At 39.2% G+C, this 13,214-nt stretch overlaps 1 protein-coding gene across 4 annotated transcripts in view; it reads left to right on the top strand.

Moving 5' to 3' along the window:
• LOC139124877 (uncharacterized) overlaps positions 1-12,614 on the top strand; it is a 33,520-nt gene extending 20,906 nt beyond the window's left edge. For 2 of the 4 annotated variants that reach the window (XM_070690980.1, XM_070690977.1), the window contains exon 2: positions 7,211-10,014. In XM_070690980.1, the coding sequence (XP_070547081.1) occupies positions 7,552-9,669 (2,118 nt within the window). In that variant the 5' untranslated portion in view covers positions 7,211-7,551 and the 3' untranslated portion in view covers positions 9,670-10,014. Of the gene's footprint in view, positions 1-3,688; positions 4,024-7,210 lie in introns of those variants that run through there. The other 2 variants (XM_070690976.1, XM_070690979.1) reach the window with 2 other exon arrangements.
• The last annotated feature ends 600 nt before the right edge of the window (positions 12,615-13,214 follow it).

The raw sequence follows: 13,214 nt of genomic DNA, 5'->3' as shown, positions 1-13,214 counted from the left end.
TCGCCCGACTTTATTTAGCAACTGTCTTCGAAAAAGCTGTTCTGTGGAAAAACGGTAGAAACTAACAGCGTTTTTGTTCTTCCTCGAGTCATTTTTGCACCCAACTGCACAACAGTTAACCATTTTCATGCCACTGAGCACTCGATTAAAAAGTTGTAACGTGCAGAACTGCACTACCAGTCATAGACAGTCAGACAGCCAAGCGCTCAGTAGCATAGACACTATCAACCGATCACAGTACCGGGCTATTCGGAATACGTTTGCCGTCGAAAAAATAACGTAAAAGATGCGCTCAAAATACATGACAGTTACCACATACGTAAATTACATGTTGAACTATGACACTCAGTGAATTTATTCCACAGTCTCCTTTCAGTTATTTTATAAATCATGTCAAACTGAGCACTCTCTGTGACACAAATTCATCAGCCGGGTTCTGGGCAATTTACTGCAAAACCAGAAAGATAGCACAACTCAGAATTAAAGAGAGGTAATTCCATGTAAGCTTTATCGAAATGGGTGCTTTTTAAATGCTGGCGTTGTGGTAGGTGTCAAAATTAACGATCTGATTTCCCTACAAAGTGAGAGGCCGCGCTGGTCGCCATGCCAATCAGACGAGACTAGCGACGCTGGCAGGCAGGCTATGACCTCTGCCTATTCTTAGTTTAATGTTAAAACCATAAAACCAAGAAATCTAGTTGTTGTCTGTATTGTTATTTATGTTTATTAGTCGTGATGTTGTTGTTGACAAAAAAAATTCAACTAACATAATGGCTGTTTCGTAATGTAGATGTCATTAGAAAGGCTACAAGGACACTATCATTCTTTGATACGATGTATGCCAACGTACACTCTCTTCATGTGCATGTGCATGGTCGCGACCCCACGACCGGTCGTGAAGGAAAGACTTTGAAAAACTGCTTTATTTTCTCCCGACATGCATCGCCACGACCCCACGACCGGTCTTGTAGGAAAAACTTTGAAAAACTACTTTATTTTCTCCCGACATGCATCGCCACGACCCCACGACCGGCCTTGTAGGAAAAACTTTGAAAAAATGCTTTATTTTATCCCGACATGCATCGCCACGACCCCACGACCGGTCTTGTAGGAAAAACTTTGAAAAACTACTTTATTTTCTCCCGACATGCATGGCCACGACCCTACGACCGGTCGTGAAGGAAAAACTTTGAAAAAAATGCTTTATTTTCTCTCAGTGTCCATGGCCACGACCCCACGACCGGTCGTGAAGGAAAAACTTTGAAAAAATGCTTTATTTTCTCTCAGTGTCCATGGCCACGACCCCACGATCGGTCGTGAAGGAAAAACTTTGAAAATACACTTCATCTTCTCTCCATGTGCATGGCCACGACCCCACGACCGGTCGTGAAGGAAAAACTGTGAAAAAATATTCTATTTCTCCCGACATTTATCGCCACGACCCTACGACCTGTCGCGCGAAGGAAAAACTTTAAAAAAAATACTCTGTTTTATCCCGAATCAGTTTTTCAATGTCGATACGGTCATACACTGTGAAAGTATTGTATGACTTGATGATTTAGGCATGATACGTAAAGTGCACAATATGCGCAAATTGTCTGAGTCGAAGTATGAAACGTCTAAAAAATCAGACGGTAAACAAAACTATGAAAAGGCCTCCCAGAAAGTAATTATAAAATGCGAATTTGTCGGTGATGTTGGAATCTCCAGGAATCACTCATCAGGCTGTACATAGGTAACCATGCTTTTAGGCCATCTGCACATTGCAGGCTAACCTTCGACCCATAAAACATTGCCAGCTGTACTCATGCTCTACATCCGCTATTGCGGATTGCGAAGAGGAAACTGGCGATGAGTAGTAGCTGAAGCAGTGGAGAAATACAAGAAAATTCAACTTTATATCATGTAACTTTATATCCATATTTATATAAAGCTGCGACCAGCAACCATTCATGGAGAAGAAATGCTAGTTAAAATGTCGACCGGTCGTGAAGAAACATGCAAAAATATCTCTCCTGAAAGCTACGCACGACCTGCCACCGGTACAACGCCACTGACTGAAGGTTTCTGAAAGAAAAGTCAGTGAAAATTCGTCCAACTTCTGGTGTCGGAAAGAATTACAACATATCCGGCTGGAAAAGATTGGTGGGAATTACCATGTCACGCATGCGTGTTTAAAACGGTCATGACCAACTCGAACGGCGCATATTACAAAAAACCCACGACGAAAATTGAGTCGTACGACCGGTCGTGTAGCGTGCTCATTAAAATCGTTGGTTCATTTTGGGCCACATATGCAAGTTTTACAAGCAAACCAAAGTAAAGTTTGTTCATTTTACACATCACTCTATTATTTTTGAAGTCATGAACTTTATTGATATTCAACTACAAAGAACACTGTCCTCTGAGTCTAAATTTGCAGTAACGTCGTTCTTTTACCACCTCTCCGTGAATTTGAACTGCTTGTAAAACTTGGCAACTAGTCTCTGTGTGTGTCACCATTGAAATTGATAGCTGCTGTAAAGATATAAACATACTACATAGTAAATTAGTTTACAGACATCTTTTTGCGTCACCTGCTGTTTTAGTCTGTCTGATGTTGGCGCAAAGTTGTAAAAGTTGACCATCGAACTCTGACTGCCCGCTGTTCTGTCCCTATTTAGATAACATAGATTCAATGAGTAATTTAGTGATGCGAGTGTGTGTGTGTTATCAAAACAGCTACATCAAAGGCGAGACCTTCCTCTTGAAAGTGTCCTTAATGAGTGTATCAAGCAAGATGCCAAGTATATATTCCGCATTGATAAGAATGAGTCCGCTCTTCTTTCTCTTCTTTCCGTTCTCTGGACAAACCGTGCTGTGTTGCCTTGAGTAGCTAAATTCATTCACTGATGATAAAACCATAGACCCTCGAGAAAAACTTTCTCGAGGGTCTATGATAAAACGTGGCTTTCGAAATGTCCAATGAGTTTATACCCAAACCTGGAATTTTTTTGGCTCTAATGGTCTCCGTTCAACTCGCATCCAGTTACAATTCGACTACCTGTCGATGAAGTAATTTACCTTCGCACATTTTACACCCATATGATAAAGTCATTCCAGCAAAGTGCCAAATAAAACAAATCTACATAACTGTGAATGTTTTGAGCAAACGAACATGTCTGAAATAGAGAATATGTGAAAAAAATGATATCATATGAATGCGCTCGGGCACATCCTTCTCCTTCAAGTCTTACACATCGTCGTACACCACGCCCTCTTCGGCGAGTCTCTTCACCCAACGCCGAAGTATTTTTTTTTTGCGAGAGCAGGGAAAAATGGAAAAAATGCTCTGGCTTGCGAGAATGGTCTTACAAGGCTTGAAAACTTTGTGATAAAATCATCAGTATCGCGATCATCGTCGCATAAAGCAATGCATTTATCCTAGAAGAAAGTATAGCATAGGATTTGAGAGGGTAACTTTAATCCCACAAAGAGTAGCTGAATTTCTAATATTCCAAACTGTATATTTTACAAAGGAAGTGATACAGTATATAATATCTGATGTTGCATTTTTATCATTTCAATTTCTGCAAGTGCGAATGTTTTGATATTGGTATTGTTATCAAAATTGTGCTTTCCGACCCAGAAAGAAGTACATCGGTGATTTTGGTTCGATGGTTTCGGAGCGCGCCCTCTGTAGCTTTCTGCGTCCTGTAGCGTTTTGCCGTATCAGTTCCAGCCAGCGTGGGTTGAGATCCTAATACCAACGGAGGTCTGCCAGCACGGGCCGCCAGCTCAGGCAACAGAGGGCTGTACTCTGGGCGTGTTTCGTGCTGAACTCGACGAATCGTTGGATTGTTGTAACGTCAAGAATTGATCGGACTGTAACTTTTGTCACCAAATAGCTGTGTAAACTGAAACTGACCGCCACTCGCACATCGAAAGACGAAGTCTCGACAAGAACTCCGTAGTAATACTGTACTATTACGTCATCAGATTATTTGCTCGCCTCCACTTATTCAGTAGCGCATTGCTGTTTAGGTAGGTTCATATATCCGTAAACGTAAATGATGTCTGTTGACTGACCGAAATGCGACGGATTCTGTGTAGCCTAGTTTAACGAAAACGATGCTGGGATGTTACTATTTTTTGTTAGATGTTGTGTACTTGTGAAAATCCGAGGAGTTCTGCCGCGCATTCCTAAGTAGAACATCAAACAGAGCTGCTGATCGCTAATCTGCAGGCCAAGATGGGGTATCAGTTACAAGGCCTGTGAATATCAGCACAGCGGGCGACAAGGCAGATCCGTAGCGTAAAACGATTCTGCTAGTTGGCCTCCAGAAATTCAATGCATTGTAGTAATTTCACTGTGCAGCACTAGCTAGTTAGCTGTCACTCGCTGAATCGTCACATTTACGTTTTTGAAGCCTCAGCGATTTACAAACTCTGTACTTGGACATAAAATTATTATCATAAGTTAGCATTGTAATTATAATACAGAGACTATAGTTATATTTTTGGTAGGTGTATATATTAAATATTTTACTCCATCAATTGATATTGGCCTGGCAACCACATCACATGGTGTTACGCAATTGTGAGTATACATACATCTCGTCTGGTCCATGGGCATTTCACTTGTCAAATGACATACAGTGTACAACTAGTGTCTGTAATGAAACATCACAGACTTTGTTGCAAGGTTGAAAACTGGGGATTTTGACTCAGTTTTTAGAGATGAACAAGAAACTCTGATTTTACAGAGATGACAAAAATGATGTACAGGTAAAGACATACAGGAGCTTTAGTGAAAGTTTTAGTCTAGAATCTGGGTTGTCACAAACTTTTGGCAATGTATATACACTATAAACTTACAAAGGGACAAAGTCACACTATGTTGACATTTTGTGATATCAAGATAACTTTGGATACTTGCATAAAGTGTGGATATTTCTGGGTGAAAAATGACAACTGTACATATTAAACTGCAAAAGTTAAAAATTACCCCTTTGCTGAATGCAAATCAATGATTTTGGTTTTTGACCTCTAGACAAAATGGAGTTTTCCTTCTCTAACTTGCTTACTTATAACAAATAAACATTGGTATAATGTAAACAAAAGCTGTTATCCCTATCTACATGAAAGGCACCGCCAACCGATATTCCATTACCAAAGCTTGCATGTGGTCAAAACTTTCTGTTCAGCCAGGCATGGCATAGTGACAGTCTTACACTTGGAAAGGTTCTCCATTAAACTCCGGCTCGAAAAGGTCCGGGATCGGGATTAATTATGGAGATTAAGAAGTGTTTCTGTCTTTTGTTTTCCTTGGAAATTGCAATCATTATATTGATATTTTGCTAGATTTTTGGATTAAGTTGCACCAGGCTATAAGGGGATTTTTAGCGATTGGTCACCCCTCAGTTTTTTGAACAATCTATTCATATGTTAATAGCTATACAAAATTTGTCACTATAAAAAAATATGCAAATTGTAAATTAACTTCTGTGTTTCAAAGCTGTGGAGATCACTGCTTGAATTTGTGCTTGTACAGACCTTTAATATACCAGTCACAGGAAGTTACAGAACCATGGGCACACAATACGGGGATTACCGATGACGCAGTCATTTGCATACACTGGGCAGGAGTTTCTGAATTCTCATAGCATTGCTTTGACCGTATGAGAAATTTGAATAATCATAATGGGCACTTTCGTGACATATGCAAAGAGGGGTCAAATGGTTGTACAGGGAACACATTTTGAAACATATGCGTTCTCCGACAAAAAACAGAACATTTTTTTCAGTTTATTTTCAACTCAGGTTTAGTCGCTGTATATTCACAGACATCATATGCAAGATTCAATGACAATGAAAGATGGCAAAATAATGGGATACTGGGATCAAAGAAGGCACAGCCGATCAGTATTGTGACTTTTTAAAATTTGTGTAGATTTATGATAATTGGGCTTTTGTAAGGGAAGTTCCTGTTTAAGAGGAGTTTTTAATAGGGATTGGTCACCCCTCTGATTTTTGGAACAATCTATTCATATGTTAATAGCTGTACAAAATTTGTCACTATATTAAGAAAATGCAAATTATACATTGTAATGTAAATTAGCGTCTCTGTTTTTCCAAGCTGTGGAGATTACTGCTTGAATTTGTGCTTGCACAGACCTTATACTTGTCACGTAACCTTGTCTTGCCACAAGCAGAAGTCAAGTTGTGCACAGGTGACCAGTATTTTAGTTCCAGTTTTCCATACATATATGGCAACTATGATGTTACATGGTGTAAAAATGTATGTACTGGTATGTATGTATGTATGTATGTATGTCTGTCTGTCCGACCGCATGAAAAACTTGTGAACTGCCACACATGTTAAGCTGATTTTTGGTGTAGTGATGCCAGGTGTGATGTAGATGTGCTGTTGTTCAAATAAATCTGTGAGTCTCATAAATATGCAAATGAGGTAGAAAAAAGGGCAAAAATGGTCAAAAATCAAGAACTTGGGAGCTACTCATCTGATTAGTGTCATACTTGGTTTGTAGTTACCTTAGGATACACTCATGTAGTCCCATTGATTTGATGCCAATATTGGCTGTTTTGTATTTTTCATGAATTTTTCTCTTTTTTTTGGCATTTTGTAAAAATATCTTCTTCAAAACCAATGGTCTAAAATACTGCAATATAACAGTACATATCTCTGAATGCAGTCATGAAAACACATATATCTACCAAGTTGGACTGAAACTATATGTGTGTTCAAACACCCATAAACAGAATGGCCCAGTTCAGGGCGATTAAACTGTTTACAAAGAAACCTTATGAGACAATTCCTAATTCATCTTCTCCATTTGTAAGTTGGCAGTTTTTCTTGTGGCTCATATTTGAATGATGTCTCATCATTACTGTATCAACCTTGACCAATACAAGTAGTTTGCTGTTATTCTTTCATAAGTACAGAAATTTGCTTAACCCTTTCACCCCCAGTTCCCTGTATACAGGTCCAACTTTACCATAGAAAACAATGGATTTGGGACAAACCATGGTGGTGAAAGGGTTAAAATTGAATGGTTTTATGCCAGCTTTAACCTTCTGCACCCTGACCCCCTGGTACCCTAATGACATCATGTGGACATTTTTGTCATAGCCGGGTTCAAAGGGTTAAATAGTGATGCCCTGACATTATACACAATGTAATGGTTCTTCTTTCTGTGTCTTTTAACAGAGGAGGAACCTAGCAAGTATGTATCTGAAAAAAATAGAAGAGAAGAACAAAGCAACCAGCGAAAGAGAGGGGTCCCCTTGTGTGCAGGTGAAACAAGAACAAGAGCCTTCGCAATCCGCATATTCAATCCAGTCCAGTGATCCGCATGGGAGGGAAGTGCAGAAAGTGCTGAGAAGGCAAGAGTGGAGAGTGGAGTGCGGATCAAAGAAGAATCTTCAGAATCATCGTATTCTGTCTTGTGTGTCAGTGAGGAGGGAAACGCCGAGAGGGGTGAAAATGAAGGTGTGGAGAATGAAATCCAAGATTACGATGACCTGTGTGAACACTATGTAGCAATACCAATGTCTCCCCGGGAACAGCCAAGTCAAGATGGTGGACAGGAAGTGACCAATGTAGACATTGTTGGGACGTTTTCGCCTGAAAACCAGGAAGTTCAGATCAAACAGGAGAAGCCTGATCTGTGTAATAGCAAAAATGATTCTACAATTATTTCTGAACATTACACAGCTGTTCCTATATCTCTCCGTGAACGACCAGGTCAAGATGGTAGACCAGAACAAACCAAAGAGGAAATTGCCCGCATATTTTCATTTGAAAGCCCGGAATGCAACATCAAACAGGAAGTACATCCCACCTCTATTATCAAACGTGAAGCTTACACTATTCCATTTCCTGACAGTGCAGAACGACCAAGTGGAAAGCATACCGCAGATAAACACACACCTACTAGGGAAGATGCAACAAGTAAACAGACGTCAAGTGAAAAACATAAACACAAAACGCACGGAAAATCAGGGAAGAGCAATTCAGGTTCCAGAAAGAGAAAACCGATGGTGTACACAGTGCGCGGAAATCAGCTGATATGTGAAAGTGACAGAAAAGCAAACAAATACGACGAATGGTGGTATGCACATAAAGACGCAGAAATGCCCGATAGTACTGATGATGAAATTCTGGACCAAGGTTCCTCAGCTCCCGAAGAAACAGAGTCTTCAGAGATGTCCACCTCTGGTTACAAACTCCGTAGAAGGCCCCCTCAGCATAGTGATGAAACTCATCCAAGCCGTCAATCTAACTCAGCACCAACTGCTTGGAAAGATCCTCATCTTAACTACCTGTCCCAACAAACAAGTCGTCTCACCTCGGAAACTGATCAGGGGGTCAGTCAACTTTACCCATACGATGCCATGTCAACGGAGCAGTCTCCTCCTAGCCATCAACTACCACTGCCACGTAATGCTAGCATTCCGTTGCACCCTAGTGATTTGGTCCATCTGCAGCTCACTCAGCTTGACGGGACTAACCAGCCACTGCCATCTGCAAGTGCAATGCATGAAGCGTTTCAGGGTAACCTGCCTTTGGCTGACCACAGCCTACCTCATCCCATGGTACTCCCAACTCCTCAGCAAAACGGGGAACTTCCGTTTGGCTATAGATGTATTACCTGTGGTGCCGCTTACAGGAAAAGAGACATGTTCATCACCCATCTCAAATTTCACAGTGATGAAATGAAGAGCGCCCTCAGGACAGAGCAGCAGAGAAACGCAAACAGTGAGCTTGAACGCTTGGTCAGGTCAAACTATCAGATGAGATTTTCACCATATATGGTGGAAGGGTCACAGAAGGCCATGGTGAGTAACCAAATTGACACTGGTGGTATGTGCATCAATAATGCAGCTCGGATGGTCGGACAGATGGTGCAAGGAGTCCCACATGAAGATAATTGTGCCCAGAAATTGCCCTGCGGATGTGAGCAGTGCAAAGCTCAAAAAGAGCAAGAAATAGCTCGTCAGCCAATAGCCAGATCCGATACATTTCACAGACCATGGCTTTCAATGCCACAAAGACAGGATTGCTCTGATAGGACAGGCAGTTCATACCAAAACTGTACATCTGTGAACGATAGTCAAGCAAGGACGTTCATGAACTTTGCGGATCCTATGGGGATGTTTTCATCACTTTTGGGCGTCAACAGGCCTGCACAGTACATCTCACCAACAAATCAGTTTTGCCCGGAAGACTACTTGAGCCTTTACAAACAAACTTCTGCATTGGATCGAAATGCAAATAGTATTGGATCGACCAAGCAACGCAGAACGGAAGGGAAAACGATTCCAAGGTTTCTGCCATCCAACCCACTTCAAAGCATACCGGATAGTTATATGGGTGATGTTTTCCCATTGGTTCCAATGGTGTGTCCGGTGGTAGACGTGATGAATCAAGATGCGGAATATGTCAAAATTACCAAACATAGAAGACGCACCAAGAATAGTAGCAAAAAGCAACCTGGCATCACCGACAAAAGAAAAAAAAGATTGCCTCGTAACACTGCTAATGCGGATAAGGATGATGATTATCCGATAGAGGAACTTTCCCTGTCCAATCTCCAGAGCATTACGAATACTGGTGGAATCAGTGGGCAGGAATATTTGGACAAGCTACGGGCAAAGCAAGAGTGAAATTGCATATATTGATGCTTGACGGCAAATGGCATACCGATATGTCTTTGTACTATTTTGGAAGGAGCAAAATCACTTTTGTTGTCTAAGCTGTGTTTGCATCTGTAATCCTGAGTATTTGTGAATGTACTTGTGTGTGTGTACCGTATGTGTGTACTGTTTGTCTATCTGTATATATGTCATATATATTTATGTCTGTTAAGTACTGTCCCTCGGGATGCTTTCATTCAAAAGCATTCAAATAACAAGACAAACTGTTTGATCATTTCATGATTCTACACTTGCGTTAGCTTTACCTGTGGATGATTTTTTCACAATTTTTTTCGTAATGTCAACTATATTTTCTTGCAATACTCCCTATGTTGAGCAGTATTCAGTTTGTCAACTCAGTCTGTACGTGTGTACACTGCATTGTTATTGTTGACAAGTGAATTCTGGTCCACACTAGAATTCAAATATAAACAACAATACATTTTACACATAGACCACACTGTGTTTGCAGACATTGCCTAAAATTCGGACAAATTTTGTCGTTGCATGCGTGGCTGTTGTTCCAGCTTGTAGTTTGAGCCATAAATTCATATGAATTAGTGTGACTTTTAGTAGCCATTGTAACATTTGCAGGCTTTATTTTCGGTGTTGTGCTTAAAATGCGTACAAATATTTATTTATGCATATTAGTGAGAGAAAAAATTACATCGTTTGTGATCAGCACTATTTAGCATTCAAGATCCTGTTTACCCTTTGAGTGCTGTAATTTTTCCCGCAAAATTTTATTACAAAGTTTTATTAATTTTTTTTGATAATTTTGAACCAAATGGACATATTTTCTCATTGGCTACACTAATTATTCAAAATTGTGGAAAAGATCTGAAAAAAATTGTCGGAATTCGAAAAAAATGCCTGATTTATTCTTATCCAGGCAAAAAAATTGGCTTTGGCTGCAAAAGGGTTAATTTTCTATTTCCTGTCTACTGTGAAAGTGAACTATCCACTGGGATTTAATTCTGCTACCTGAAATTCCAGTGAAAATGTTAAACATGGTGAAAAAAAAGTTTGTTTCTGGTCACGGCTTCTTTTTATAATGAGGTGATGCATACAAGCATAACAAAACTTACAAGTAAATGTGGCAGTGCTTCACATTTTAGGATATTTGTACCAGGTCTGCTTATTGGTCAAGAATCAGATATCTAAGATTGAAGTAACCAATCAGTTCAAAGGTTATCCACAAGGGGATTTTTAGGGTTAGATCACCACTCTATTTATAGAGCAATCTATTCATATTTTAATAACCATTCAAAAGCATGTATTTACATGACAAAAGAATATGCAAATTATGCATTGATATGTAAATTGGACACCCATCTGTTTTTCTAATCTATCATACACTGTAAGGGCACTGTGTTGCAATTGTTGTGGTGTTTGAGAGTGTCAAATATTAATATTTACAGCATTGGTAAATTATTAATGCCAGTTTTAGCAGATTTTAAGAAAATACCGAGTGATTCAAATTGCTTAATAGCGGGGGAGAGGTATTCAACATTTTTAAACTCTACCATGCATGATCATGATGTCATTTTTGAGCGTATACATCATGATAATTATGTAATTCGGACTTGGAGACACTCTGCTCTCCATGGTGACATCGTAGGAATGTGTACGACTTTTGAATGTTTTTGAAACTACAGTTACTGCAAATTTGCTGATACATCGCAAATTTACTGAGTTTGTACCCCTTTACCAGTATGCGTGCAAGCATAGATGATTGGACAGAGCAAACTCTTATGTATATAACTCCTTGAAAACTGAATAGATTTTCTAGCATACCTTGCAAGAGCCACATCCTTGCATTAAATAAAAAGAAGGGGCATATACAGAGAACCAAAAGACAGTATACCTTGAAAGATATTGTGTACTTAGCCATAGACCCTTAAGGATGTACGATCGGTAAAATTAAAAGTAATGTCATTTCTCTAAATTGTCGATTTTTGGATTCTCCTTTGTAAGTATTATCAAAATGTGTGATAAAATATAGGGGTCACCGCGCTCGTTTTTGAGATACAAGACTCTGAATTTTGCCATTTAGGAGAAAAAATGCTGAGTCAGCATTTTTTCACCAATGCATTTTCTATGGACGAAATAATTCAATGCTGTTTATCTCAAAAGTTAGCGCGGTGACCATATCATTTTATTTGATCACTATTATTTATTTCTCTAGACTGAGCTTTGTGCAAATTTTCATGAAAATGACAATAGTAGAAATTGATTTTCCAGCAAATTTCAATGTAATCCTATGGGAAGTGACAAATTCCACGCGCGCGTACCGCTCGTACATCCTTAAGGTCTATGATTCAGCTTTATGGTGCTATATGAAATAAGGATTGTATTAGAGATGCCCATTTGTGGATATTGTTACATTTATGCAGATTTTATGCAAATTTTATTTTAGTGTGTACAACTCAGTATCTGCAGTACGATTTCGAAATTATGTCTTGCAGGATCATGACAGTATCACAGTTGACAAAGTATAATTTTATTTTAATTAAAGCTAGCATGTCTGTAGCTTGTCGGCAAATTTTGAGTATTTTGTTTTGTTTATCAACTACTGTTCTTTGTTGCCTTTGGATAGCATTTTCAAAATACAAAATGTTTGGTTTGTCAGGTTGGCATGGAATTTATGACGTGCACTGTTATCGAGCATTGAAATCAACTGCCAACTTTTCTTTTAGTATTCACAACACAGGACGACACGGCTGATGCTGACCAGTCGATTACTGGGAATTTCAATATGCTGTTGGACGATGCAGGAACTCGAAACAAATATTGACAAACATTTGTAAACAGTGACAGTTACTGGGCCTTTATATCTCTCCTGTCAGCCTTTCATCATGAAACTTTATTACTCCTTTTCTGTAGTATAGATGAACCTCCACGCAGATAAAAGTGATGAGAAAACTTGAGATGTTTAAACAATTAGGAATATATACAGATTGAATATACCTTGTTGTCTTTCTCACAGAAATTCATGTGTGTGAGTTCTGTATGACTGTGTACTGACCATGGTTGTTGATTATTATATGAAGTTATTATGAAAATACCGCAAAGGATGCATAGGGACTTTCCTGCATTGATTTACCATCTTAATTTTTCAAAAATCACAAAGTTTATTTTTCCCCATAGACTTGACATAGGGATGGCGGCCATTTTGAATATCGGTAAATTCTCAGTAATTTCTTTCTCTGGGACTAAATTCTGTGTTAAAACTCCTGCTCATTATTCTTGATTTGGTTGTAAATTTCATAGAGGAGAGTTTCTTTCACATTCAAGGTGCATACTGCCCTGAGGGTACTCTGTCAGCAGGTCTATGTCACAGATAGAGGGATGATGTAAGTTGTATGTAGATCCTACTTTAGTGGCTGATCATCCTTAACCCAATAGAAGAAAAATTGTTTTAAATAAAAAAAATGCAATATTAAAAACATTGGGACTAATTTGGGAGAATAGGATCTTGTAATTGTTCAAATTAATCAAAAGTGTTAGGTGCC

The sequence above is a fragment of the Ptychodera flava genome, assembly GCF_041260155.1.
Source record: "Ptychodera flava strain L36383 chromosome 23 unlocalized genomic scaffold, AS_Pfla_20210202 Scaffold_24__1_contigs__length_23054250_pilon, whole genome shotgun sequence".
Lineage (NCBI taxonomy): Eukaryota > Metazoa > Hemichordata > Enteropneusta > Ptychoderidae > Ptychodera > Ptychodera flava.
Note: the sequence above shows the minus strand (reverse complement) of the source record. Positions and strands in the feature narration are given on the sequence as shown.